Source organism: Prionailurus viverrinus, chromosome C2 (assembly GCF_022837055.1).
Source record: "Prionailurus viverrinus isolate Anna chromosome C2, UM_Priviv_1.0, whole genome shotgun sequence".
Classification (NCBI taxonomy): Eukaryota; Metazoa; Chordata; class Mammalia; order Carnivora; family Felidae; genus Prionailurus; species Prionailurus viverrinus.
The window spans coordinates 134,231,153-134,258,982 of record NC_062569.1 but is presented as its reverse complement, the minus strand read 5'-3'; the positions used below and the strand labels follow the sequence as shown (position 1 = coordinate 134,258,982).

Sequence of the window (27,830 nt, the reverse complement as noted above, 5' to 3'; positions counted from 1 at the left end):
ACATACCAAGGACTTCAGCTTTCACAAACACCACCTAGATCAACCCTGCACTTTCTAGGGAATCATCCTTTCCTATTAGAACATCCACACCCATCAGTATCCATCCACCTTGCCTTACTTTGACTTAATCTATATATTTCCTTTAGAAACAGATTGTACAAGCTATATCATTGGGGAGTTTCTTAATCCACATTAAAGTGGATTAATTTTTCAGATAACAGCTTAATGTGTTCTCTTCCTAAGGGTGTTTGCAATTAAAATACAGGATAATACAGGCTAATAGTCAGACCAAATTAACAATGTTTGAATCGGGTCATTTCAGACAAGAGAGTGTAACTCTCAGTAGGTGTCTGTTTGGACAGACATCGTCATTGTGAAGGCTTCAGTTCGCCCCTGTGATTTCATGTAAGGCAGGCAATAATCAACCACACTTGTCTGCATTCCTTCCATTTTTCTTTCTTCTGAAGTCTTTTTTATTTTTTCTGTGAAGTTTTCTTCTCCAACTTTGTTTTCTGATAATTTGGAGAAGGATAAAGGAAAATAGGACATCAAGGGAACTAGGAAATGGCAGAAGCAGGAAAATAAGTGTAGTACCCGACTTGTCCACAGAGGATATATTCTAAGACCCCCATGGATGCCTGAAAACATAGATACTATCAAACCCTATATATACTGTGTACTTTTCTATAAATACATACCTACAAAAAAGTTTCATTTATTAATTAGACTCAGTAAGAGATTAACAAAAATAATAAAAAAATAGAACAATTACAGCAATATACCGTAACAAAAGTAATGTGAATCTGGCCTCTCGCTCTCTCTCAAAATATGTTATTGTACTTTATTCACCCTTCTTATGATGATGTGAGATGATAAAATGCCTATGTGATGAGATGAAGTGAAGTGAATGTTATAGGCATTGTGACATGGCCTTATGCTACTACTGACCTTCTAACAATACCGAAGAAAGATCATCTATTTCAGAACTTGGTTGACCATGAGGATCTGAAATGGCAGAAAGTAATACCTCAGATAAGGGGGGACAGCTGCATTGCAGTGGCAAAATCTGTCTCAACTCATTAAACATTTTTTTTAAAGTAGTATAACTCCACCCACTTCTTCCAAGTTAGCTTATCAGGCAGAATGAGAACAGCAAGTTCAACAAATAGTTGCACCTTGCCTCTGCCACTTTGTTATGAAATCTTAAGTCACTTTAGTCTCTTTGAAATTCAACCTGCACGTACATGAAAGGGAGAAAATAATCCTTCTTTGGAATTATGTCTAGCATAAAGTAGGTAGGATGAATGAACAATTGTGTGAATGGATGACTGTATAATAGTGTTGAAAGAATTAAATGAGATAACGTGTACAATGTGACTTGCATAGCAATTAGCGTAGAGCAGGTATTCTGTTTATGTCTTTCCTACAGAAGAGGATCCAGGAAAGTTCAGCTAAAATACTCACTGTCCTTAAGAACCTAATATGTTTCATCTGACCACTTGAAACTTTCTTCCAAGTCTGGGTCTGTGTCCTCTGGGCATTACCCTCACACAGGATCTCACACCAGCTTTCTGGGTGAACTATATCAGAACTAGTTGGCCCTTGGGGCGCCTGGGTGGCGTAGTCGGTTAAGCGTCCGACTTCAGCCAGGTCCCGATCTCGCGGTCCGTGAGTTCGAGCCCCGCGTCAGGCTCTGGGCTGATGGCTCGGAGCCTGGAGCCTGTTTCCGATTCTGTGTCTCCCTCTCTCTCTGCTCCTCCCCCGTTCATGCTCTGTCTCTCTCTGTCCCAAAAATAAATAAACGTTGAAAGAAAAAAAATTAAAAAAAAAAGAACTAGTTGGCCCTGAGTGATCATATTATACCCATTTTTCCCTTGTCCCTTTCTTTTCTCATTTAAATTATTCAGTTGGTGTGTCTTCCCTTTAGGGTTTGTATGCTATAAGAAGACAGACAGCTACCTGGATTTCTAATAGTGTTGCAGGGAGGAATCTGTGAGAAGAAAATGCCAGAAAATGTGGATGTGTAGCAGAATTCAGTAGAGTATGACAAATCATGAGAGAGAGAGACAGACAGAGACATAGAGAAACTGTGACAATATTGCCTAACTCAGAAGGAAGACACCAGTGGACATAAGTAAAGGAGTGGACTCAGCAGAAGGATTATAAAAGAGCATGATCTATCAATATTCCATTGTACAGACACTTGCCCTCTTATATTTAGAGTTGGTAATACTGATTCTCCAGAGAATGTTGGGCCACAAGAACCAAGTCAGAGAAGATTAGAGTAGAATGATTTCATATCCTTCTCTGAATTGCAGGTTGCTTTTAATGCTTTTAAAAACCAGTTCCTGAGTGATATAGCTTTGGATGACATTAGCCTAACATATGGGATTTGCAATGTGAGTCTTTATCCAGAACCAACTTTGGTCCCAACTCCTCCACCAGAACTTCCTAGTAAGTAACTGTAACATGTATTTTACCAATTAAATCGTTAATATTTTCAGGTAGATCTTCCTTTGACTTTTTAAATTATCTTAGTCTAATATTTTTTCACTGAAAATCTAAGACTTCAAAATATAAGTAAAATGGAAGCTAACAAAATATTACGTTATGCATACACTCATAAAGAAATCATTTGGTACTTTGTTATGCATAATACTTATAATAATGTTAGTATATTTTTTTAATAATTAAGGTGTTGATTTCCATCCTGTTTTCACTAAAATACAAATTAAGGCTGTATTGACCATGTGGTATGGCTGAGAATCTTTGGGGAAAAAAACCTTAAGATTCTCATGGTCTTCTTAAAAAATGATGTTAGATCTCAAGAAGAGTTTAATTAAGCTTGAAACCCACCCAGCCTTTTTCTGGAATAATTTAATAGTAATTATTGGGCCTGGACTTTGACTATACACACCAAGATCACATGAAAGATTTTTATCCTAAAATGATGCCTTCGTAAGGCCCTGCAATGTGCTCCCTTCATGGGGCCACTAACGTGTTTCAGCTGAGCAGTGACCAGGATTTCCCTTGTCTTATGGGTTCTTTTAAGGCAAAAAAAAAAAAAAAAAAAAAAAAAAGGAGCCTGTGTCTACCTGTGTTTTTAATACAAATGGGAAACATGACATTTGAGAGGAAAATGGGGCATTACTATCCATCTTAGCATGTCAAAGGAGACCATAACTACATACTACTTTTAGGCTACAGGATTTGGCAGGAAAAAAAAAAAGGTACAATGATAAATTATATAAAACAGGTATTGCCTTTATTGAGATGTCTTCACTGCATTGCAGTTTTGATGTAAAAAAAACATACCTTTTATCCTTCTTTGGATTATGGTACTTGGAAGCTGAGCTAGCTCTACAACTTTGCTTGTATCAGACCTCATGGATGTTTTTCTTCTGCCATGGATCTGAGCCCACAGACAGCACTTCTTCCTTTTCCCATTTCCTTCCAAGTGCACTTGAAACTCTTCCCATAATCACACCAGCAAATCAACTTGGAAAACATATCCAAATTTGACTTTACCTCCATAACTACATGTTTTTCTGCTTTCAATCTTTACCTTAAAAAAAGAAAGAGAAAGCAGACTTTCAGATAAGGGGCTTTAACAACTCAAAAGTTCTAAAGATAAATTACTGGTGTTTAAGAGCATATACATTGTCACACTGGTTCCATGCCACCATAGTGAATGTACTTACTTTCACTTTTAGAATTACATAGTGAATTCTACCAAAAGGCTAGTTTACTCTTACCATCTTTCGTATTAACAGGTTTAGATGCTTGAATAGACTATACATAAATTCCTCAATATTTCAAACATTCATTCAAATTTTATAAATATATACTATGTAAAAAGCATTGCATAATAAATGTAATACATAGCAGTAACCAATACATGGAAAAAATAAATATAATCTATGTAAATAAATACTTAAGACAAAATATAATTATGTACCCCTAAAAGTAATGAACTAGAAAAGTAAGTGATAGGCTTTGGAGAAGAAAGTGTGAACTAGAGAAGTCTTTAAGGAAACATTAAGAGACAGTAGAACACTTATAAAATTGAAACAAAGGCAGAAAAGTAGCACGCATTCTCACATAATAATTTGGCCACAAGATTGTGGCAAGGAGTGACTTTCATGGCACCAAACTCTGATTCTTACTCACCTTTGCTTCACAATTATCTGACTGGTTCTTAACATCACACAAATAGATCAATAAATATTATTAGACCTGAACCGATCTCTCTTTCATTTTATGTTGACTGTAAATTCCTTTTGTGACACAAACATTTTTGTAAAACAAAATTTTGATACCAGAACTAAGATTTGGAAATGAAGGAAGGGATGGGATAGAGAAAAAACCACCATGAATACAATAGTTTGGGCTATACAGCACTGTTTAAAAATAATTGTTTGACTTCATTGTTGGTAGCCCACACCTTATCTGTGTATAAAACTTATATATTACATTCTTATATAAAACATTCTGATGCAAAAACACCCACCACATTTTAATTATTAAAATTACTACTGGTTTGATAAATAATTCCTATGGATACCAAATATTAGAAACATCCTACCTTTTTTTAATGTTTATTTATTTATTTTGAAAGAAAGAGAGAGCAGGGGGTGGCAGGGAGAGAGAGAGAAAGAGAGACAATCCCAAGCAGGCTCTGCACTGTCAACACAGAACCTGACAGGGGGTTTGATCCCAGGAACTATGAGATCATGGCGTGCGTTGAAATCAATAGTCAGACACTTAACCGACTGAGCCACCTAGGTGTCCCAACATCTTGTTATTTTGATATTTCAATCATTTAAAAACACTTTTCATAATCCTTTCTGCTGGTGTGTTTCTCTATTCATTGATAAGTGGTCAAGAAAAATTTTCCAGTGGAATTAAGTTTCATAGGCTTGATATTTTTAAAATTTTTTTTTCAACATTTATTTATTTTTGGGACAGAGAGAGACAGAGCATGAACCGGGGAGGGGCAGAGAGAGAGGGAGACACAGAATCGGAAACAGGCTCCAGGCTCTGAGCCATCAGCCCAGAGCCTGACGCGGGGCTCGAACTCACAGACTGCGAGATCGTGACCTGGCTGAAGTCGGACGCTTAACCGACTGCGCCACCCAGGCGCCCCTGATATTTTTAAAATAATAATTTCATCATTATCTGAAATCAAAAATGCAAGATAACTTTTGTTCATAATAGCATACATACAAGTAAAACTTCATTATAATTTCCCACATTAAAACTTTAACTACATAAACCATTCAGTCCTCATATCTATTCTAGTCAGAAAGAGAAAAAATAATACTTCAATGTCAAGGAAGCATGATATCCTTGCATATTTTAACAATAGGGATATTATAACGGTAGAATGACCTATCTGATTTTAAAATATAAACTTTAGAATTTTCCCAAAGTATATTTGTTCCAGTTTCCAAATGGTTCACTTCAGGGCAATATTTAGCACAGCAGAAAATGTTAATTACCATCAAATGCATTCTGAACAATTTCATTCTAATGCCATTTGCAATTGGTTCAGTGAAATTCTTATTTGAGCAGAGCTTTTCTGGTTCCAGATCACTGATTTGTTTAAGCAGGAATAAAAGGAAACCATGGCTGACTGGCTAATAGCCTTTCTTTAGCTCTTATAGAGCATTTAAATAAGAAAATAATCCCAGACCAGTAGCTGACTAGCAAAATTCCTCCTTTGTTCCTAGGCATCCACATTGTGCCTAGTTTGGAGAATTGTTCAGTTTTCGTAAGTACAGGGATTCTTCCATTTTGTGGCTTCAATCACTTGCTGTTGCATTAGCTCTACAATTGTTGCCCTCTGACATTACCATAAATAATTTAAGCGTGGGGATTGTATTGAGAACACTTGTAAAAAGTACACATTCCATTAAACAAATATCATGTCAACTTGCAACACAATTTGGGTGATTCGTGACAAGATACCTACTAAATAGAATAAGAATAAACAAAAAGAAATCCACACTTCGGGTCCCTAACTTATTTCTGCAACTGTTAAAACTACTTAAGAAAAAAAATTATAAGCCATAGTTTCAGCAATTTTAATAGTCACTCTTTATCTCCACAATTTTGCTCTATTTGGCCATCATTTAGGCCATTTTCCATGTCCAAAGACCAAATCAAAGTTAATTTGGAAAGTTTCATAGACAGGACGTTATACTTTGAGTTAAATAATCTAACTTAAATTCTTCATTTCTATAGAAATGAATCAGTACCTATCTACTTGTCTTATAATTATATGAGGCTCATATTCTAGCAGAGCTACTTGCCTTTTATATCATTAGTATGACTTGATATTTAAATCCCTAGCAAATTCCATATTAACTGAACTCACATGCATCCATAGGTCACTAGAATATATGAATGGAATATAAATTTTGAGAAACCAAACACAAAATTTTCATGGGAGACTCCATTTTATATTATAACCTAAATTTTTTAAATGTTTTATGTAATAGTGTAAGACTTGTCTATTACTATGATGATGAAAAGTAATTGCTGACTTTAACATTATTTAAACATCAATGAGAGATACTATTTCTCAAGGTGCATCTATTGTTTTTCCACAAATACCTTTAATTTGAACCTTCTTCTTGTAAATGAGAGCTGGGCTTTTTTCTTTTTCACCCCACACTGACACATATCTCATGAACGTCAGAGGCTTCAGCATGGATTAAAAATGACATACCTCAAGGAAAATATCTTCTATCCTTGACAACCACTTTGCAAAATACTGCATGCTATTTACATACTGTATGGAGTGAAAATCCCTGCTGGCATAGTAAGGAATTAATCAGAATACAAATCTTTGAGAGAACAGCTTCAAGAAAAAGAAAAATGAAAAAATTTAACAACTGTAAATGAATAGAGTTCCCTGTACCAGACAATTTAACTGTTTAGTCTCTGGGTGGAGAGAGTTTATCTAATGACACAGTATGACTGTGATACCCAAAAGTATGTTTTATGAGTCTTCAGCCCCTCTATTAAGAAGCTATGTCTTTACTATAGCAACACCACTCTTAAAATACATTGTGTCTTCGTATTTAGAATGGCTGAAAGTGCTTTTTCCAATTCCTTACTATCATATGTATACAGAGTCACTGACATATCATATCAGGCCAAGGGTCAGAGATATCTTACTACTGAGTTATTAGATATGAAATTATATGTGAGATGAATTTCAAAAAAGGGATTTTTAAGTATTTCAGAATAATGAATTTCTAAGACTTCTATTTAGTGGAGAAATGCTAAGTGAACTGTCTGCCGTGACAGGCTTCACAATTACGCTTGACAACATTTTAGTTCTAGTTATGTATTTATTAAAGTCCTACCTACTCATCTATATCTAATATAATGTACTGTTGTGTTCAGTTATGTGAAAATTCAATCCCTTCTCCAAAATGTCAGCTTTTGGAATACATTTTGAGATTTTCCTATTCCTTGAAAAGAAAAAATGAATGACGGTTTAAAATCAACAACAACAAAACAAAAACAAATCCACTGGCCACGTCTAAATCTGTGAAATGGGAAGAACTGGTTTTCCCCAATCTGCAATCTGCAATGTTAGTTTTGCCCCTGAAATTATACTTCCCCCTTTCCCATTAGTTTCACAGAGGATTTATGGGAGATTTTCATGGCACTAAGAATTATTAAAATTAAATGAGTTGTATGTTAGTGGGGTTGGAGGGATTGCCATAGATCCTTCTTCACAAATCTTTACTGGACAATTAATCACATAATCAAGGAGAGTATTAGCCTCAGAGATGGGAGCACACAATCCTCTTGCCCTTCCTTCCTCCTGCCCAGTGGAGAACCTTCTCTTCTTCCCCATTATCACTCTTTCTTTGGTTTAAGTATTTTCTTCAACAACCTATGTACAGTACTTTCTTTCTTCTAGATCTATCCATCATTGACCTTACTTGTTAGTACTTTCATCTGTGTTCCTTTCTACCCTCTTTTTTCTGTCTATACCCAACAAGTTTTATGTCACCTACCATCAAGTGGCACTTACTGAGACACAGTCAAACCCTGTCTATAGCTTAGACCAGACAGTGGAAATAATGCAGGGTTTAATCAACTTAATCAGAAGGCATATTGAGGGATGAGCTTGAGATGAACTGAACTGAAGTCTTGACTTTGACACTAAATGGATGTGTACAGTATTAGCAAGTAACTGAATATCTCCAATGCTTTTATTTCCACTTAAAATTGAAATAATAAAAATAATTACCTAACCCACAAGTATGTATTGGAAATCAGTACTGAATATTCCAGGTAATGTGTAGGCACTTTTTATAATTATGTCTAATTTTTATAAACAACCCTGAAAATATCTAATATATATCTATTTTATGTATGAGAAGACCAACTCTCAAAAAGACAAGTAGCTAACTCAGGGCAAAAATTTAATCCACCAGCTCCAGCACATCTTCCTTTTATACATCATGTTCCCTCCCAGATGAGACGATGTGCATGGAAACAATGTGCAAATGGTAACGTTTTATAAGAGATTATATTACTCTTGCTAAGCTCATCTGGATCTGGCCCAGCCTTCCCAGGAGAGTGTGTAAGGTAGACCAGGCTCCACACCTTACAAAACAGGATGGGATGGCAACACTACTACTGGGCCACAGCAACTGCCCCTCTCCGCCCAGTCGTATACATCATGCCATGCAAACCTAAGAGGCTCATCGCATGCAAATTTGGAAGAAGCACATGAATTGTAAAGATCTACATAAATGAGATAGATAATATATAAAAGAGGAACCAGGGAGCCTGAGTGGCTCAGTCGGTTATGTGTCTGACTCTAGATTTCAGCTTAGGTCATGGTCTCATGCTTCCTGAGACTGAGCCCTGCTTCAGGCTCCATGCTGACAGTTCAGAGTCTGCTTGCAATTCTCTCTCTTCCTCTCTTTTTCCCCCTGCCCCATGTGCACTCTCTCGTTCTCAAAAATAAATAAAATAAATTTTAAAAAATAAAACAGAAATAAAAGAGGGACCAAAGAAGAGGGTATGACTGAAGGCACTGCTGTAGATATAGAGACATTTAATTATCCCTCCTATTATCTGATTTTTATCTTATTGGGAGTAAATAACTTCAGTATCATCTGCCTTTAATAACAGTAAAAATATATACTTAATCTCAGTTTCCTATATCCTTAGAATTAGGTTACTTTTATCCTCTTGATTTTAAAAATTTTTTTTTTTCAACGTTTATTTATTTTTGGGACAGAGAGAGACAGAGCATGGACGGGGGAGGGGCAGAGAGAGAGGGAGACACAGAATGGGAAACAGGCTCCAGGCTCTGAGCCATCAGCCCAGAGCCTGACGCGGGGCTCGAACTCACGGGCTGCGAGATCGTGACCTGGCTGAAGTCGGACGCTTAACCGACTGCGCCACCCAGGCGCCCCTATCCTCTTGATTTTAAATGTAACATGCTAATAAAAATAAGATAGAATAAGGATACTTAAACTAGCTGGTAAAATTTTATATTACTCTAGAATTTTCTTCCTAAGCAGGAGGATAAATTTAAAATAGGTTAAGAATTTCACAAAGTTAATATGCCTACTTAAATCATCTTAGTTTTCACTAGGATACCTGTGCTCTATTTTTTCTAATAAGTGTTTCCTCAACTTGACTCCTAGACAATGTTAAGTACAGATCAGTCTAGGCCAATTATTTAGCAAGTGAAGTTTCAGTTTGTCTCCCGTTCTTGACAGTAAAACAACTCAGTATACAGAACAGTGAGGCTTCCTCTCTACCGAAAAAAAGAAAGCTAGATAGACAGAAAGAAAGAAGGAAAGGAAGAAAGAAAGAAAGAAAGAAAGAAAGAAAGAAAGAAAGAAAGAAAAAATAGTAGAAAAACAAAAAGAAAGAAAAACGTAAGAAATGGCCAAATGAGTCATTTACTAGCCCTTCTCAGAAGGGCAGATATAAGATCTGTTCTATTATAAAGATTCTTTTTTTTTTTTCTATAGCAAGGAGTATCTGATACCTTATTTCATGAAGCCTATTTATAAAAGATGCTCAGAAAAATTATTCCTTACCCAAATAATTTTGGGAAATGCTGCATACTATTATGCCTTCTTGGAGATTCATAAATAACATAAGAATATTTAATGTTTTGAGAAGTTCTTCAGTAAGGAGACCAGTTTACCTGTAGTTTTTCATTACTTAAGTTGCAAGGTTTTCTTTTATACACACTATGCATTTTACCTGTCAAAATCAGTATTCCAAGAAATATAATTGGAAATTTGCTAAGATATAATATTATTTCTCTGAAATAAGCATTGTGTTACTAATGATTTTTTGTTATTTCCTTTTCAGCAGACTGTGGAGGACCTTTTGAACTGTGGGAGCCAAATACAACATTCACTTCCATGAACTTTCCAAACAGCTACCCTAATAAGGCTTTTTGTGAGTTGTTTCTTTTCCCAAGCCATGAGAAACAGATGTGTGTGTGTGTGTGTGTGTGTGTGTGTGTGTGTGTGTGTGTGTATATATATATATATATATATATATCAAGGCTAGATTCCCACCTTGACACAGCAAAGTGGATTAGAAATTTTCCAAACCTGACTACAACTATCACATCTATAATATTGCATAATATAATGATAACAACAATAACAATAATGATTACTAACTTACTTAGCATTTATTTCATGCCAGGCACTGTGCTAGTGCTTAATATACTGTTTCAGTCAATTCTTACAATAATTCTTTGAAGCAGGTGTTATTATTATAATTCTAAAATTTAAAAATTTAATAAAACCAGTAAGTAGAAGTACCTTACTCCAGATACTGTTCTCTTAATCACTCGTCTTGATTATACATACAATGTCTATATTATATATAACAAGTTTGCAATTTCATAGAATAAAGTCAGTGAAAGTGCAAAAAGTAAAGGGCCAACTGTGACATCCACACCTTTTGTAAATATAGACCAGTGTCAATAAAGCAGGCAGCTAGAGTCAGGTAGCTAGTTTCTCAGTATAAAAGATGAAATAATGAGGATTCACTAGAAAATCATTAAGTGTAGAGGGAAGAATAGTTTGCTAAAACTGAACAGAGCCTATATCTAGGTCAATATTTCTAAGTAGAGTAGCTCGTTCAAACTGCATAGAAATTATGTTAAAGATGCCAATTCCCCAGCCCATCCTACAAATATTCCACTTCAGTAGGCCTGGGAAACAGATATGTTCCTCACATGGCCGCATCTAAGATAGCAACACCAATCTAAATGGGAAAATCTACCAGTAAAAGAAATGCTCTAATGACAGTGAAAAATGTGTTGTTAGAAAATGTCAGCTTTTCTTCCTTCAAATGACCCAGAGATAAGTAAATATCACTTTCATAGGAGAATAAAGTCACTATTCCAGGGGCTTATCTGATCCAAAAAAATAAACAACCATGAATCTAATTTGACTTGTAGGGGGAACCAGAGATTATCATCTCTACTCCACATTGAAGACATCTTTTAAATATATCATTTGTACAAAGGAATGGTCCAAAATTTATGAAACATCAGTGGAATATTAAAAGAATAATTTGAATAAATTTATTAAATTTGTTGATTTATTAAATAAATATTATTGGGCACTTTGTTAGGCACTGAAATGAGAAAAGAAGAAACAAACATGACACGGTCTAGATGAAGATGTAGATAAATTATCAGGCTTTACAAAATACCCAAGGTAGTGTAACAATAAAAGGAAAGGCAGGGTGCTGTGGAGGGACATGATATTTACCTAATATATGAAAGTTCAGAGAAATTTGAAATTCTCAAGGGAGTAAATCTTCTGCGGGAAATCAAAAGAAGTGTGTTCTAAACTGTGTTGTCATGTTTTACTTTTAAGGTATTTGGAATTTAAATGCACAACAGGGAAAGAATATACAACTTCATTTTCAAGAATTTGACTTAGAAAATATTGCAGACGTAGTGGAAATCAGAGATGGTAGAGGAGATGATTCTTTGCTCTTAGGTAAGTCTGCAATTTAAGTATTGTGAAGGTTGTATGGCTCAAGATGTTGGAACGATACAGAAAGCATTTCCCAATAAAAAAAATCAGTCTTTTACAACAAGCAAAGTGACATTACAACAGCAGAGTAACATGTCAAATTTTATGTGGAGCTTCCAAAATGAGAGTGTTTGCAATAATGAGAGAGTAATATTCTTCTTGAGCATTCTTGGCAAACCAGAATTAATATTTTTGCATGAGTAGTTTCTACCAGCTATATTAATTCACTACAGTGAGCATTATACCTTGGAGACTAAGAGCTAAAAACATGCATTACTCAGTTTAATATGCATTATGTATACATCATATTTCCAAAAGTAGCTATTAAATCCAGTTTTGTTTCACTTCAAACTAAAGGAACAAATTGTGTTTTTTATGCAAAAATGTTTTATGATTTTTTATTTACATTTCATTATTACTCTGATTGTGTCTCTAGTACCAGCTGCTTCTATATAAGTATCTGAAAATGATTCGAATATTGATCAAAGTTGATTTTTCCCTAACTTCTATTGATTACTATTTTTTTAATAAACATGGGAGAAAGTGTACTATTCTAGAGGAAATTCTTGTATGTAGGTCATAAAATATATGGTAACATAATAAAAATCTATCAGTCAAATGTGATAGCTATTATCTTACTTAACTACTACCAATATTTTAAGAAAGTGTCTCTTGATAAGTGATATATTAAATTATGAAAATGCTTATAGAGTCAACTGGAATGCATGAAACAACACACTTCACAAGTAAAAGTGTTTTATCTAACTGTGTTTTGGACTCATATTAATCATTTCCTACAAAGTCTGACCAGGTAACTATGCAATCAGGGTGCAATCACATGAACACTGCAACCAATGGAGAAGACCAGAGGGAACTTTCTCTACAGTAAAGGTGCAGGGTGGTGGGGAGGGTTCCCAGCAATACTAATCCATTGCTGCTTACACAGTGTTCTTCAGCAAAATCCCACAAAGTTCTAATGTACAGGCTTCCTAGAAGATTTTGAGAGCCACACAAAGAATGTATCAACAGTGAAAATCTCGGTGGGGCTGGGAGGCTAGTGCTAATAAGAACTGAGGAACTTCAAACTTGATTTTTATATACATAGTTATGAACACATTTTGAGTTATTTTCCCATGTTTAGGTTATATTGCCCCTCTAATGAAAATTTCAGTGTTCTTATGATCTAAGAAAAATTATTTTTTGTCATTTCACCTCTTAATATTTACATTAATTATTGGAAGGTAAATAAGAATTCCAGAGGATCCCAGAATCATAATTTTCAAAATTTTAGGCAAGAAGCTGTTTTGAAACAATCACTTTAGGGGATTCTAATACATAAAATATCTAATAATATGAACGTATTTTTAATTAGCTTAAGTCTTTATTGTGTAGTAGAGAGTATTTCATTATTTGTGAAACCCCCATAGCCCAGGGGTTAGTGGGAAACATTTTGCAAACATAACTTAGGTTTATATTATCTGTCTCTAATTAATCCAATCCTTCAGCTTAGTTTAATGATTCAACTCACACACACAAAAGAAAACCAAATAAATTTGGACAAAAATTTACTAAGGGAAGCTATAATCTCCATTATTTTCTAAAGGTCTTTAAAACAGACATATAATCATTTCTTCTGGGATAACATGAGCTTTGAATAGTAGTGGTGCTAAGCCAGATAATATAAATAATTCATCGTTAAATTATAGAGCCACAGCAATAGTGGAAAAGATCAATAGAGAAGTTGGCTTTCCTAGAAGCAGTGTCCAAAATCTAAAAAAAAGCATAGTTATTTATATGTGGTCGCTTCCCAAGCAAGCTACGCTGCATGTAGCATACATCTAGAAGGTGGAACTGACAGAAACGAGTCTATTTTCTTCTAGATTCAAAGAATCCCCTCGATAATTATCTTGTTTTCATTTGGAGCAGCTGTGTACACAGGGCCTGGTCCAGTAAAGGATGTGTTCTCAACCACCAGTAGAATGACTGTGCTTTTCATCACTGACGATCTGTTGGCAAAAGGGGGATTTAAAGCAAACTTCACTACTGGCTACTACCTGGGGATTCCAGGTATGTGCACTTAGGGTTACATGTTGAATTGTAACTTTGGGAGCAAAACGATACAACCAGACAGTATTTTGAAGTACGACTTCATTGTTTGCATTCAAATACATTCATCTGTCTTCATTTTATCAGAGATTTTCTTCCTGCCTTTACATCTGTATAACTGCTGCATAAGTCGGTTCAAAGAAAGAATCCATATTTTCAGCAGACCTACTTGTACTTCTCTGGGGTGTAGAGTCGTGAATTTTGTTCACTGAAGAGGGCCATTTTAAATGCTAAAAGCAGGGTACTTGGGACTATGAGGAAGGAGAATTATCTGTCATGTCATTTGCCAAAAGCATTTTCAGAGAACACCGGGGAGTCAGGCAAGTGAGCTGTTTGGATTCCAACAACATCCAATTAAAAAATTAACATCACTGGGGCGCCTGGGTGGCGCAGTCGGTTAAGCGTCCGACTTCAGCCAGGTCACGATCTCGCGGTCCGTGAGTTCGAGCCCCGCGTCAGGCTCTGGGCTCATGGCTCAGAGCCTGGAACCTGTTTCCGATTCTGTGTCTCCCTCTCTCTCTGCCCCTCCCCCGTTCATGCTCTGTCTCTCTCTGTCCCAAAAATAAATAAACGTTGAAAAAAAAAATTAACATCACTAACTTCTTAAAGACAAACCAGTGTAAAGCTGCTGCTGTGAAGGATGAAGGAATTTGATGCTGATATTACTGGCATGTATAATCTTCTAATCCTACATTTTTTATTAGACCATAACATAATCAGCAGGCCAAAACAAAATTGCCTGCCTGCTTATCATGTATCTGTATCTCTATAAGCACAGATAGAGGATATGGTATAACTCTTTGCATTTGACAATTTATAGTGAATTTGTGATCACTTGCGGCTCCCCTTGGAGTGTGATTTTTCTTATACCCCCGCCCACAACTCTGTGGTCCTCTCCAAGGGGATAATATGTCAGGAACACAGAATATATGTCATTTCCTTTATCTATGTTTCCTTTCTATAGGAGATTGTGGTCAGTTTGTCTTTGACCATAATGTCTAGAAAAGAGGTAGGGGTCAAGGCACTGATCCTCATCTGGCTTGTTATCTAATCTCAGACCCAGCTGTGCAAATATCTGTTCCTCCACTTACAACTGGCCTAAACCTTTGACTGCATCTCTGAAAGTTGAATGCTTTCAGATTTACTGCAAAGTTGATCTGTATCTTGTCTACCAACCTGCCACGAAAATAAGCCGAATCAATTATTAGCCAACCTACTTAGGTAGGAGTGAGTGGTAGCCCAATCAACTGACCTGCCCTTCTGGATTTTGTGACTGGCTTTAGACACAGCGACTTGTGACTTGTAAGCAACAGTGACATGCATCAATCAAAATATTCAATTAGTGAATTGAATATTTGCTGTGCGATTTGAATATTTTCAACCTATGATAAATATGTAATATAAAACGATGGGAATAAAGAGTTTGAGATCTACTGAAAATTAGATTTTTATCTTAAAATACAGTCCATGACAAAGGAGAAAATGGAGAAAATGACAGGATTTAAATTATTTTTATTTTATAAATTAAGACTATTTTGGGGCGCCTGGGTGGCGCAGTTGGTTAAGCGTCTGACTTCAGCCAGGTCACGATCTCGCGGTCCGTGAGTTCGAGCCCCGCGTCAGGCTCTGGGCTGATGGCTCAGAGCCTGGAGCCTGTTTCCGATTCTGTGTCTCCCTCTCTCTCTGCCCCTCCCCCATTCATGCTCTGTCTCTCTCTGTCCCAAAAATAAATAAAAACGTTGAAAAAAAATTAAAAAAAAAAATAAAATAAATTAAGACTATTTTAAAGTCATACTTATAATTATTTTTCAGAGGAGTAAAAAAGAAAATATAGTGACATGAAAATAGCATAGATATTATATATTTATGTAAGTATACATTTATAAATATATATTTCTATGACATATATATTTGTATGATATATACATACATATAATAAGGAACTAACTTAGTAAAGAATCATATCACTGTTTGAAAAATATTAATCAAGGCAATTTTGAGACTAGCATTTTGTCTTATTTTTTTGTTTGTTTAGCTTCAGATTTTTATTTAAATTCCAATGATTTATTTATTTAAAATACAACATAATATTAGTTTCCGATGTAGAATTTAGTAATTCCCCACTTACGTACAACACATGGTACTCATCACAAGTGCCCTCCTTATTCCCTATCACTTATTTAACCCATCCCCCCACTCACCTCCCCTCCAGCAATCCTTAGCTTGCTTACTATAGTTAAGAGTCTGTTTTATGGTTTGCCTCTCTCTCTCTTTTTTCCCGCATGTTCATTTGTTTTGTTTCTTAACTTCCATATATGAGTGAAATCATATAGTATTTGTCTTTCTCTGATTGAATTATTTCACTTAACACAATAGTCTCTAGCTCTATCCACATCACTGCAAATGGCAAGATTTCATTCTTTTTTATAGCTGAGTAATATTCCAGTGTGTGTATGTGTGTGTGTGTGTGTGTGTGTGTGTGTAGCACATCCTCTTTATCCATTCATCAATCAATGGACATTTGTGTCCAATGTTTATAGCAGCATTATCAACAGTAGCCGAATTATGAAAAGAGACCATCATTTTGAATTAAGCTACTAATTCTGTTCTCTAATAATTCTGTTGTTATTGATTTTACTATGGTAACTATATTTGTCTGCCAGTATTTTATTCCAGTTTTTTTCTGTTTGTGAGTGAACCTAATATTTTAATTTAATCCAACATTTGATTTAACTTAGGTTAATAGTTTGACTTTCTGATGATACTTTTAAAGTGTAGATGAATAATGGACATGGATAAGGAAATTTTGGTATATAATATTTAGTCCTTCTAAGGTAAAAAAGACTTTGAATGTGTATTATTGATAAAACCTAATTGGTTCTTACTGTTAATAGAAAGCAAATGATATAATAAAGAACTTTAGCTAATAGTAGAAGACAGAAAATGGTTTTAACATTATTTTTATACCTAAAATTATGACTTGTAATTTTTTACAAAATATTAATATTTAATTTTAGCTCCTAATATCTTGCTGAACACTGCCCCCCAAAAATGATATTACAAATTAGTTGCCCCTTAAGATATTTGGAAAACCATTTCTATTTGAGGCAGAGGAATTTCCTGTTTAAACTCTAGCACAACCAAATTCTTTTTTCTGGTTTGATTAGAAGTCTTTGTTAATGGTGTAAAAGGCACAGTTTTTTGGTTGCTTGCATACCAATTCAAATACTCTAGCACCAAAATATCCACATTTCCACAAATAATTGCTGCACAAAAGCGTGATCAAGAATACAAAAACAGGGGTGCCTGGGTGGCTCAGTGAGTTAAGCGTCTGACTTCAGCTGAGGTAATAAACTTGCCGTTTGGTCAGGCTCTGTACTGACAGCTCAGAGCCTGGAGCCTGCTTTGGTTTCTGTGCCTCCCCCTCTCTCTGTCTCTGTCTCTCTCTCTCTCTCTCTCAAAAACAAACATAATTTTTTTAAATAAAAAAGAATGCAAAAACAATATATAAAAAGTTGGAAAGATATGAAAGTCTAGAATGAGGATGCAGGAAAAAACACCAAGCTACAATTTAAAAATAATGAACATTCCCAAAGGGAAAGAACCAGTTGAAACTAATAGGGGAAGCTATAAAGGGAAAAAAACTTTTGGATCTGATTAAATGACTAAAAATCACAAAGTCTTACTGCTGTCTGTAAAATATTAATAAGCAGTAATTAGTATTATAAAATTTCCTATTTACATTTTTAAATTCAAGAGGAAAATTTTTTGGCAAATTTCTAAGCAAAATAAATATAATCATTTTTCAAATGTGTTAAAAATCAGATCAGCCTCATATATTACTCATTTCTTTTTTTTTTCAATATATGAAGTTTATTGTTAAATTGGTTTCCATACAACACCCAGTGCTCATCCCATAAGGTGCCCTCCTCAATACCCATCACCCACCCTCCCCTCCCTCCCACCGCCCCATCAACCCTCAGTTTGTTCTCAGTTTTTAAGAGTCTCTTATGCTTTGGCTCTCTTCCACTCTAACCTCTTTTTTTTTTCCTTCCCCTCCTCCACGGGTTTCTGTTAAGTTTCTCAGGATCCACGTAAGAGTGAAACCATATGGTATCTGTCTTTCTCTGTATGGCTTATTTCATTTAGCATCACACTCTCCAGTTCCATCCATGTTGCTACACAGGGCCAGATTTCATTCTTTCTCATTGCCAAGTAGTATTCCATTGTATATAGAAACCACATCTTCTTCATCCATTTGGTCAGAGTGGCTAAAATGAACAAATCAGGAGACTATAGATGCTGGAGAGGATGTGGAGAAACGGGAACCCGCTTGCACTGTTGGTGGGAATGCAAACTGGTGCAGCCACTCTGGAAAACAGTGTGGAGGTTCCTCAAAAAATGAAAAATAGACCTACCCTATCACCCAGCAATAGCACTGCTAGGAATTTACCCAAGGGATACAGGAGTACTGATGCATAGGGGCACTTGTATCCCAATGTTTATAGCAGCACTCTCAACAATATATTACTCATTTCATGATGATACTTAAAAACCGTATGGTTATATTTCTAAGATTTGTGGATAATTAAACGTATAAGCATCAATATCATCTATATTTGAATGCAAAAGAATTAAGTGCTCAATTCTTCAAAGTATCTTAAAATAGTGCAAGAAAACACCCAATAACTACTCTGCTGGAGAAGAGAGCCTCCCAAATTTTTTCCAAGAATGATGTCATGGAAAGAACTTATGAAAAAAGTATTATATTTTTTTGAATCATTATAATGTACACCTGAAACTAACACAACACTGAGCTAACAAAACACTGTGTGTTGACTATACTGCAATTAAAATTAAAAACTTAATAAAAAAAAACCACAATCTGAATTTCAGAAAAAGAGGAGAAGAGCAGAACAAACATTTTTTTCCAAAAAATGATATAGAAATGGCCAATAGGTACATGAAAAGGGGCTCAACATCATTCACTATCAGTGCAATGCAAATCAAACTACAATGAGTTGTCAACTCACACCTGTTAAAATGGCTATTATTCAAAAGACAAATAATAAATAACCAAGTGCTGGTGAGGATGTGAGGTAAAGGGAACCCTTGTATACTACTGATGAGAAGCAAATTGGTTTAGTCACTGTGGAAAACATTATGAAGTTTCCGCCAAAACTTAAAAATAGAACTTCCAAAAAAATAAAAATAAAAAATAAACAGAATTACCATATAACCCAAGGTGCCTGGGTGGCTTGTTTGGTGAAGCAACCAACTCTTGATTTCGGTTCAGGTCGTGATCTTATGTGTGTGAAGATCTAACCCCGAGTTGGCTCTGGACATGGAATCTGCTTAAGATTCTCTCTCTCCCTTTTCATCTGCCTCTCCTGTGCTCACTCTCTCTCCAAAAAAAAAAAAAAAAAAAACAAAAAAAAACAAAAAAATGCTATCATGAAATCCAGCAATCCCACTTTTGGGTAAGAATGAAAAAGAAATGAAATCAGAATCTCAAAGACATATCTGTACTTCCACGTTCATTGCAACATTATTTCCGATAGCCTCAGGATAGAAACAACCTCAGTGCCAATCTACAGATACATGGATAAAGGTGATGTGGTATATCATATTCAGTGGAATATTATTTATCCATGAGAAGCAAGGAAATCCTGTCATTTGTGACAACATGGATAAACCTTGAAGGCATTGTGCTAAATAAAATAAGTCAGAGGAAGACAAATACTACAGCATATTGCATAGGTGGAATCTAAAAAAGCCAAACTCTTAGAAACGGAAAGAAAATAAATCAGTAAATAAATAAATAAATAAATAAATAAATAAATAAAACGTATATTTTTAAAGAAACGGAGATGAACTGTAAAACCAACTGAATTCATGAGATAAAATAACTAACAACTCTATCAATAAGGAAATGGATTTTTTTCATGTCTCCAAACAATTAGAATAATTATTGGGCATTCCACCGTCTGCAAAAAGAAATCATCTTGCAACAAAATTTTAGACAAATGTAGGTCTTTTAAAAACATTTAAGAGAGGAGAAAAGTGGGAAGAGAATAGATTATGAAAAGGAATATGGCAACAAATCTCTTCCAACAACAATATTAGTTACTGGTTTTTATTAGATTTGTATAATGAGATAAATATAACACCTAGGATTTTGAAAAATATTACAAGTAATCCTATTCAAGATAAAAGCCTAAAGAGCACAATCTGTTACTTTCAACACAAAACAGATACCAAGTTTTTGGTGAAGGGGTTATTCATAGTTGCCCATTCACTAGATTTCAGTTACTGTGATTATGATATTTAAGAAATAAATCATTTAGAGAGAATTCCCAATCGTTGCTAGAATGGAATCTTCCATGACCATCACTGTGTGGTGAATATGCTGGGAATGTGATTTCTCATCCCTCCTGGACACAGGACAGATGCTGTTGGGGAGTAGAAAATGGAGTGAATGAATCGTCATCAGCACAGTCTCCCAGAGAGATTTTTACACCAAAAGACTGAAAGGCAATTATAGAAACAGGGAATTGGCAGCGGAAGATAATCAAGCTGATAATGGAAAGAGAGCTCGAGCACACTTATCTGTTTATATGGTGCCCTGCTTTGGTGATCATTTTAGAAAGGAGTATGAAAGGGATATCACAAATTGTCAGCATTTATGTACTTCATTTATCTTGTGTGATATTTTAAGGGCACCTTCCAATGCATTCAACTGAAATATAAAACAATTGTATAACACATTTTTGTATCTCTTTTCCTTATCCTATTTTTAACATTTCCCTGTAAATTAAACTAGAGCATATGAAATATAGATTTATTAAGATGTGTCTCCCATAAACGTCCCCTTATTGCTCTTTTCTCATACTCCGAGTCTTAATTCGGAATTCAATAGTGCTTATCAGGCAACTGTGGAAGCGGCAGCTGATTACATTTAGGGGTTTAGAGCCCTCCCCAGATTGTGTGGCATGTGCCTTAGAGATCAATTCAGTTCCATTTAAAGCCAAGCATATGTTGACTAAACGAGGCAGGGCTACTGGAGACTTCATAAAAAGAAGATGGGAAAATTCAATTCTTAGCAATATTTCTTTTTCCCTCTCTCTCTATGGGCATAAAATGATCAGACGTAAGATTTCAGAGGCCACAGAGAGTTACACTTTGGGACTAAAGACTTCTTAATGAAGCTGAACTGTTATATGTGGCAAAGAATCAGAATCCAGTTCATGCATGTAAGGAAAATTTTGAAAGAGTTTATTCACAACTTTCTTCAGAATTTATAATTTCTACCTAGGTCAGCAACAATACATCATTTTGTCCCATTCAGTATTTTTTCATTCAATGCATCCATTTTACAGAAAGAAGTTAGTTTTTTGGATTCACAGGGTATAACCCTAACAGCTTCAGGCTACAGCACAAAAATAAATTACAATTTCAGATCTCTATGCATGTATTCACTCATATTTTCATTCAGAAATTTATATTTCCATTTGGCAAACATGTGCTTTTCCAATTGAATGTAGCCTGACTACCCTAGTAAAAGAGTAAAATTATCAATAAACTTATCTGTGAAATAAATTATTGCTATTGAGAACTCAATTTTTACATAATGATTTTAATAAGCTATGAAAACAAAGTAATGAGATAATTTTAAAATAACTCATGCTGACTACCCTTCTATATTAAGGTATTTAATAAGGGATATGTAATTAGGCTATCAACTTTTTAAATAAATATAATATGTATCAAAGCATAGATTTAAAATAGGATATACAAATACAAACACATGTATACATAGTTTTAAGCCTTCCTGCTTTGTAAAAGAAAATCAATAGTAGAGAGATAAAATATAAAGTCAGTTAAAATATTAACGCTTGCTTGTAGAATATATAATTGTCTTCACCCATTTATCATGTCACTAATCTGGTTAAAAAATACGTGTTTGTGAAACAAATTGATAATTACATTTACAAGAACATCCTTAATAGTATTATGGTTGATAAATGTAACGTACTTCTCTCATGGGGTAAAGATTTACAGAAACAACTAGACCAGCCATGTCTTCCTTAAAATATTTCTTATTAATGGAACTTAGATTTGGGTTGCAAAGTATAGAATTCTTCAAAGTTCAAAACAAAGTACAAACAGCTCCAATTGTTGTTTTAAGATACCCAGAGAAAGAGAGTAGGTATGATTTCTTGTTGTTTATATGGTTATCTGAAAGTTAGTGAAAGGGATGCTTTGTAAGTGTTACTCTTTTTGCTGTTAATATTATTCCTTGAGCATTCAATATATTCATATTGGTATACTAAATTTCTTTTTTTTTAAACTGAATCTCATAACATACCTAAGACATAATATTGTTTATTCCCATTGGACAGTCAAAGAAACTAAGGTTCAGAAAGATTAACTTATTTGCTCAAGGTTAAAAATAAACATAAAGAAAATAGCTACACTGCGGATCAAACCAAGGTCATAAGATTCCAGAGCTTATGTTTTAGCCACCATTCAAAAACAAACAAGTATATTTTATCTTGGTAATTCATGGAATCAATTCCTATTTTACATTTCAATAGAGTTACCATTAGAAGATCAACTGCCCAATTTAAAAATGTATTTTTTAAATTGTACTTTTAAAGATTGCTTTATATTGTGTCAACTCTATTACTGAGGTTCATACTGATCTTTGAGGCATATCACTCATTTGACATAAATTAATTCACTTTATCAGATGTGCCAGGCACTGGATCAAGCCCTGGGCATGTAAAGATGAACAAACAAAGCATATAGATATTGTAGCTAGTAAATTGTATATTCAATTTAAAGAATGGATTTAACAAGAGTGTAAACAGAAAACGTTTTCTTTTTCTCCACCTACTTTATTTCAAATCTCTCTTTTGGCCCCTGGATATTTCAGACAGATCTCTTCACTTTTCCAGTTATTTTAGGTGTTAAATTTTCTTAACTGGTTAATTAAGATTCACTTTTAGATATTAAGATGTACTGTCAAATACAGCATCCAAACTTTAATATCATCTAGTTCAAAGTTTCTTTTACCTCCCAACTCTGTAAACTAATAACCTAACCTAATAACTTAAGGTAGAGGAGGTAGAAATATTGCCTTTGACTCATTTTTCACTTTCTTTCCCTTCCATTTTCCTATAGCTGTAGCGTCAGAGGAAAGGCAAGCAAGAAAAATCTACCATCACTGTATTTTTCTTTTGGCCTACAGTGGCTCCTGGCCAAATGCTAGCTAGCTCTTTTGTAGAACAGAACTGTGAGTTCTTTGGAGCATTCCTCTCCCACCCCCCTTCCCCAGGCCTACTGCACTGTAGGTATGGGTGGTACTCTTCCTAGCCAATCTCTAGCCCTGCTGAGCTCCTAACCCACCTCAGATTCCATCACTCCACTTCTTTGTGTTGAGCCTGCTTGTCCTGTAAGGCAGCTGTCCCTCCATTACATTGTCCAGGGTCCACTGATTAAAAAAAAAAAAAAAACTTACACACTTTTCTCGCATGGAGAAAATGTAGGTTCTTTCCACTGCCACTCTCTCTCCTGGCCCCTAATTACCATCAAGAGATGATCCAGCCTAACTTTCTGACTTTGAATTCATTACATAGGAAGAGAACACAGGTCTTTAATTATACAGTTATATGCCCACAAACCTTAAGAAACTAAAGTCACAGTCTTCTGTGAAGTCATTCACTATACTTCAGTTTAGTCTGATTGTTTTCAAAAAGTGGATCATGAAATCGATTTATTTGGTTTCAATAAACATTTCTTATTATGGAACGGAATAAAATGGAATAGAATAAAATTTAGAATAGAACAAAATAATTGTGTTCAGTTACACACACACAAGCACGCAGAAACACACATCTGTTGGAAAAAAAAATCTGAAAGTCCCTGCGTTAATCCCATGGAAGCACTGGCCCTTGTGATTCTTTAGGCTGAAAAAATTTCAGGTTGAAAGTGATAGGATGGCCTTCTCCCTTTAAGTCAACTCAATATGAATGGTTGCCTTGGAGCATTCCTCAGCTGGTGCGCTGGATGGCACCATATTCCCTTCTCCCACTCTTCTTCAAGGACATTACACAGTCTTCTTTTAGAAAAAAAACTTTAATCTTCTTTTATATAAAAATAGAGCTGGAAATAGGTGATGGGTGTTGATAGTTGCTAGACCAATTTTGATCTATTTTTTAGTTAAGTGTAGTATGGATATATTTAGTACTTCTATTTAGAGTGTAACAATATTTATCAGTACTCTCAGATTTGGGGCTACAACCTAGATTCTAAAACAACAGGAATGATTCCTTTCAAGTACTATTACATGTGGTCATCATAAATTGAAAAAGTCTCTACGGAGATTAGTACAATTCAGTTTTGAACCTACTTTAACATGAATTATGGCTCCTTGAAAATAATATAATCATTTATAATTAATATTCATAATAGCTTTCAAAATACAGGTTTAACTCTTCCTTGATTTTATCAAGTGCTTTTGCTTCCCCATTATGCTTATCCATACACATTGTAGGGGAAGAAACATTAAGCCTCTCCATACCCAGCCACTATATATCTCCCTTCTCAGGGAAGTCAAATCCCATGTGGCCTCAACAGGGTCCTAGTACTGCCATGTAGCTATCCCTCCTAAACCATAACTACAAAACATTGAGGGAGCAAACCCCTCTCTCCCTGTGACGTGAGGAGTCGCCCAGGGCAAAACCCTGTAAGATCAAACAAACAAACAGGTCCAGGAAACAGCAGCACCACTTTCTTCAAACAATATTTCCGGTTGGCCTTTTTTTGCATGACCCAAATCCTGGAAACCACCAACTGCCTGCAGATCCATTCAGTTTCTTCCCTGTCCAGTTTCTTCATTTTCCTTCTATTTCTTCACATGCCAATTATATTCTCCCAATTCCAATGCTGATTTACTTGTTTGGGGCCCCATCTTTAAGTTCCTTTCAAACGACTGTTATTGCAGAGTTTCCATGTCTTTGTGACTACTTTTCCCCACCTGACTCATGATTTAATTGAACTCAGTTTCCAGCCTCATCCAACTTTGGTCCCACCAAAAGGCAACTTTCACATTTAAAACAAAATTTTTTTTAACGTTTATTTATTTTTGAGACAGAGAGAGACAGAGCATGAACGGGCGAGGGGCAGAGAGAAGGGAGACACAGAATTGGAAGCAGGCTCCAGGCTCTGAGCCATCAGCCCAGAGCCCGACGCAGGGCTCAAACTCACAGACCGTGAGATTGTGACCTGACCTGAAGTCAGATGCTTAACCTACTGAGCCACCCAGGCACCCCACACATTTTTTAAATCACGTAGGTTTGGATGTATCATTTGGAGGGCGAAATCAACAGATCTTCTATGCTTGTGTAACATTCCAAAGGTTGAGGCTTGAATATTTATATGAGGTGGAGGAGTTTATTGAAGAGAAACTAACGGAGTTTATGAGGGAGGGGTATATCCTAGACTTCTCAGCCATCCCTTGGAACTGCTCTGTGCTCTGCTGTAAAGAAGATGCCTAGGGGTGCCTGGGTGGCTCAGTTTGTTAAGTGTCTGACTTCAGCTCAGGTCATGATCGCACAGTTTGTGAGTTCGAGCCCCGTGTCGGGCTCTGTGCTGACAGCTCAGAGCCTGGAGCCTGCTTCAGACTCCGTGCCTCCCTCTCTCTCACTGCTCCTCCCCTGCTCACATTCTGTCTGTCTGTCTGTCTCTCTCTCTCTCTCTCTCTCTCTTTCAAAAATAAAGAAGTATTAAGAAAAATTAAAACAAAAATAAAGAAGATGTCTAAGGTTTTATCCACCCTTTCCTCAAGCCACATCTCTGGCTTTGACACTACTATTGTGGAGGCGTTCTGAGCAACTAAGTGTATATAGTCTCACTTGATATTAGATCGAGGTCAACAATGCACTGTAGTAAAAGGTTGATGTGTAAAGAGGCAGAAATGGGATGGATATTACAGGATCATCTATTTGTCACCTTTTTATCCTATATGTTAATATTCTTTCCCCATAGAGCCCTGCAAGGAAGACCATTTTCAGTGTAAGAATGGAGAATGTATTCCACTGGTGAATCTCTGTGATGGTCATCTACACTGTAAGGATGGCTCAGATGAAGCACATTGCGGTATGTTTTGATTTTAAGAAAACACTCATCACTTTAGCCTCTACACTTGGATCCTCCAAATGTAAAAGAAAGATCAGAAATGTATTTATCAGGACGTGTTTTGTTCCTTTTGTGTATCATCATTCCCCTTGTGACTTCCGCACCTTGGATGCCACTCTGGTTAGGAGAAAAATTAACAAGCAGACCCCTGTTTATTGTTAGTTTATTTATTTAAATTTGACTACATTTAGTAACTTTAAGTCTAGGACAACCCATATTCAGGTAGGAAACATAAAGTAGTACTGGGAGACAATGGCCCACACCAGGCCCTCTAGCACCGCCCATATTGACTATGATACTCCTTTGCCTGCATATGGAGGCACCCTCATGTTTACTTATAACTGACTATGTTACACTTTCTCCTTTGCATTCTTGGTTCTTCAGTATCTACTTCTCCTCCTGCTTAGTTGAGTCTTTAGTCTCATCTGCTTCCGAACCTCTATAATGAGTTGTGGCCACTTTCACTATATCTTGCTTTTATTTCTAAGCAGATACTTAGTGCTGCTTATTACATGCCATGCACTATATCTGATTGCTGCAAAACAATCTTAACAGAAGAAGAATTAGCTCTTTTTAGCCATGAGAAAACGGGTTTGGAGAAGTTAAGTGGTTGTCAAAGATCACATACATAGTAGGGGCTAGAGTTGCATTTTCAACCTAAGTCTAATTCTAACAATGCTCTTGCTTTTCTCAGAATAGGGGGAAAAATGTAAACAATAACATGAAATTTACCCGTTGTGGGTAAAACTATTGTTTCTGAAGTTTTACCTGTTTGATAAACTAGCTTAGCTTGGCCCAGTCCCTACCTAGCTACTAATAGCATCTATACTATATCCAAAATGCTTGTAAGATGGTGGGGAAGAGATGGAAACCAAATAGCATAAGAACAAGGCCAAAGAAAATAGCCTCTAGAGAAATAAGTAGGAAAAAAAGTGCCTATGAACTTGAATTTTCCTTGTTTTAGAGACCAAGCTTGTGAGACATACTCCTCACAATAAATATTATTTTCCATTTATTTTCTATTTTGATATGCACTAAACTTTCATATCTCTCTGCCTTTTTCATTTTTGTAGTTATATGAAAAAAGCAATGTAAAGTCTATCAAATTTATATTTTTCAACTTAAGCTCTCTAACATCCTCTTTTTTAAATGTTTATTCATTTTTGAGAGAGAGAGAGAGAGAGTGCACGTGAGTGGGGGAGGGACAGAGCGGGAGTGGGGGGACAGAGGATTTGAAGCAAGCCCTGCACTGACAGCAGAGAGCCCTACACACGGATCCAGCTTAGAACTGTGAGATCGTTACCTGAGCTTAAATCGGACGCTCAATGGACTGAGCCACCCAGGCACCCTCTAACACACTCTTTAAAAAAATTACAATCTTTAAACTCTAAACATTAAGAACATTGCACATGTAGTTTACAACCCATCGTTTACTTTTAACAACTTAGGTCAAAATGA

The 27,830-nt window shown here is 35.6% G+C and overlaps 1 protein-coding gene across 1 annotated transcript in view; it reads left to right on the top strand.

Annotated features, from left to right (window-relative positions):
* TMPRSS15 (transmembrane serine protease 15) overlaps positions 1-27,830 on the top strand; it is a 121,964-nt gene that overhangs the window by 57,939 nt on the left and 36,195 nt on the right. Inside the window, exons 13-17 of the mRNA XM_047873966.1 lie at positions 2,319-2,454; positions 10,372-10,461; positions 11,904-12,029; positions 13,992-14,132; positions 26,223-26,333. Coding sequence (XP_047729922.1) covers positions 2,319-2,454; positions 10,372-10,461; positions 11,904-12,029; positions 13,992-14,132; positions 26,223-26,333 — 604 coding nt within the window. The remainder of the gene's footprint in view (positions 1-2,318; positions 2,455-10,371; positions 10,462-11,903; positions 12,030-13,991; positions 14,133-26,222; positions 26,334-27,830) is intronic.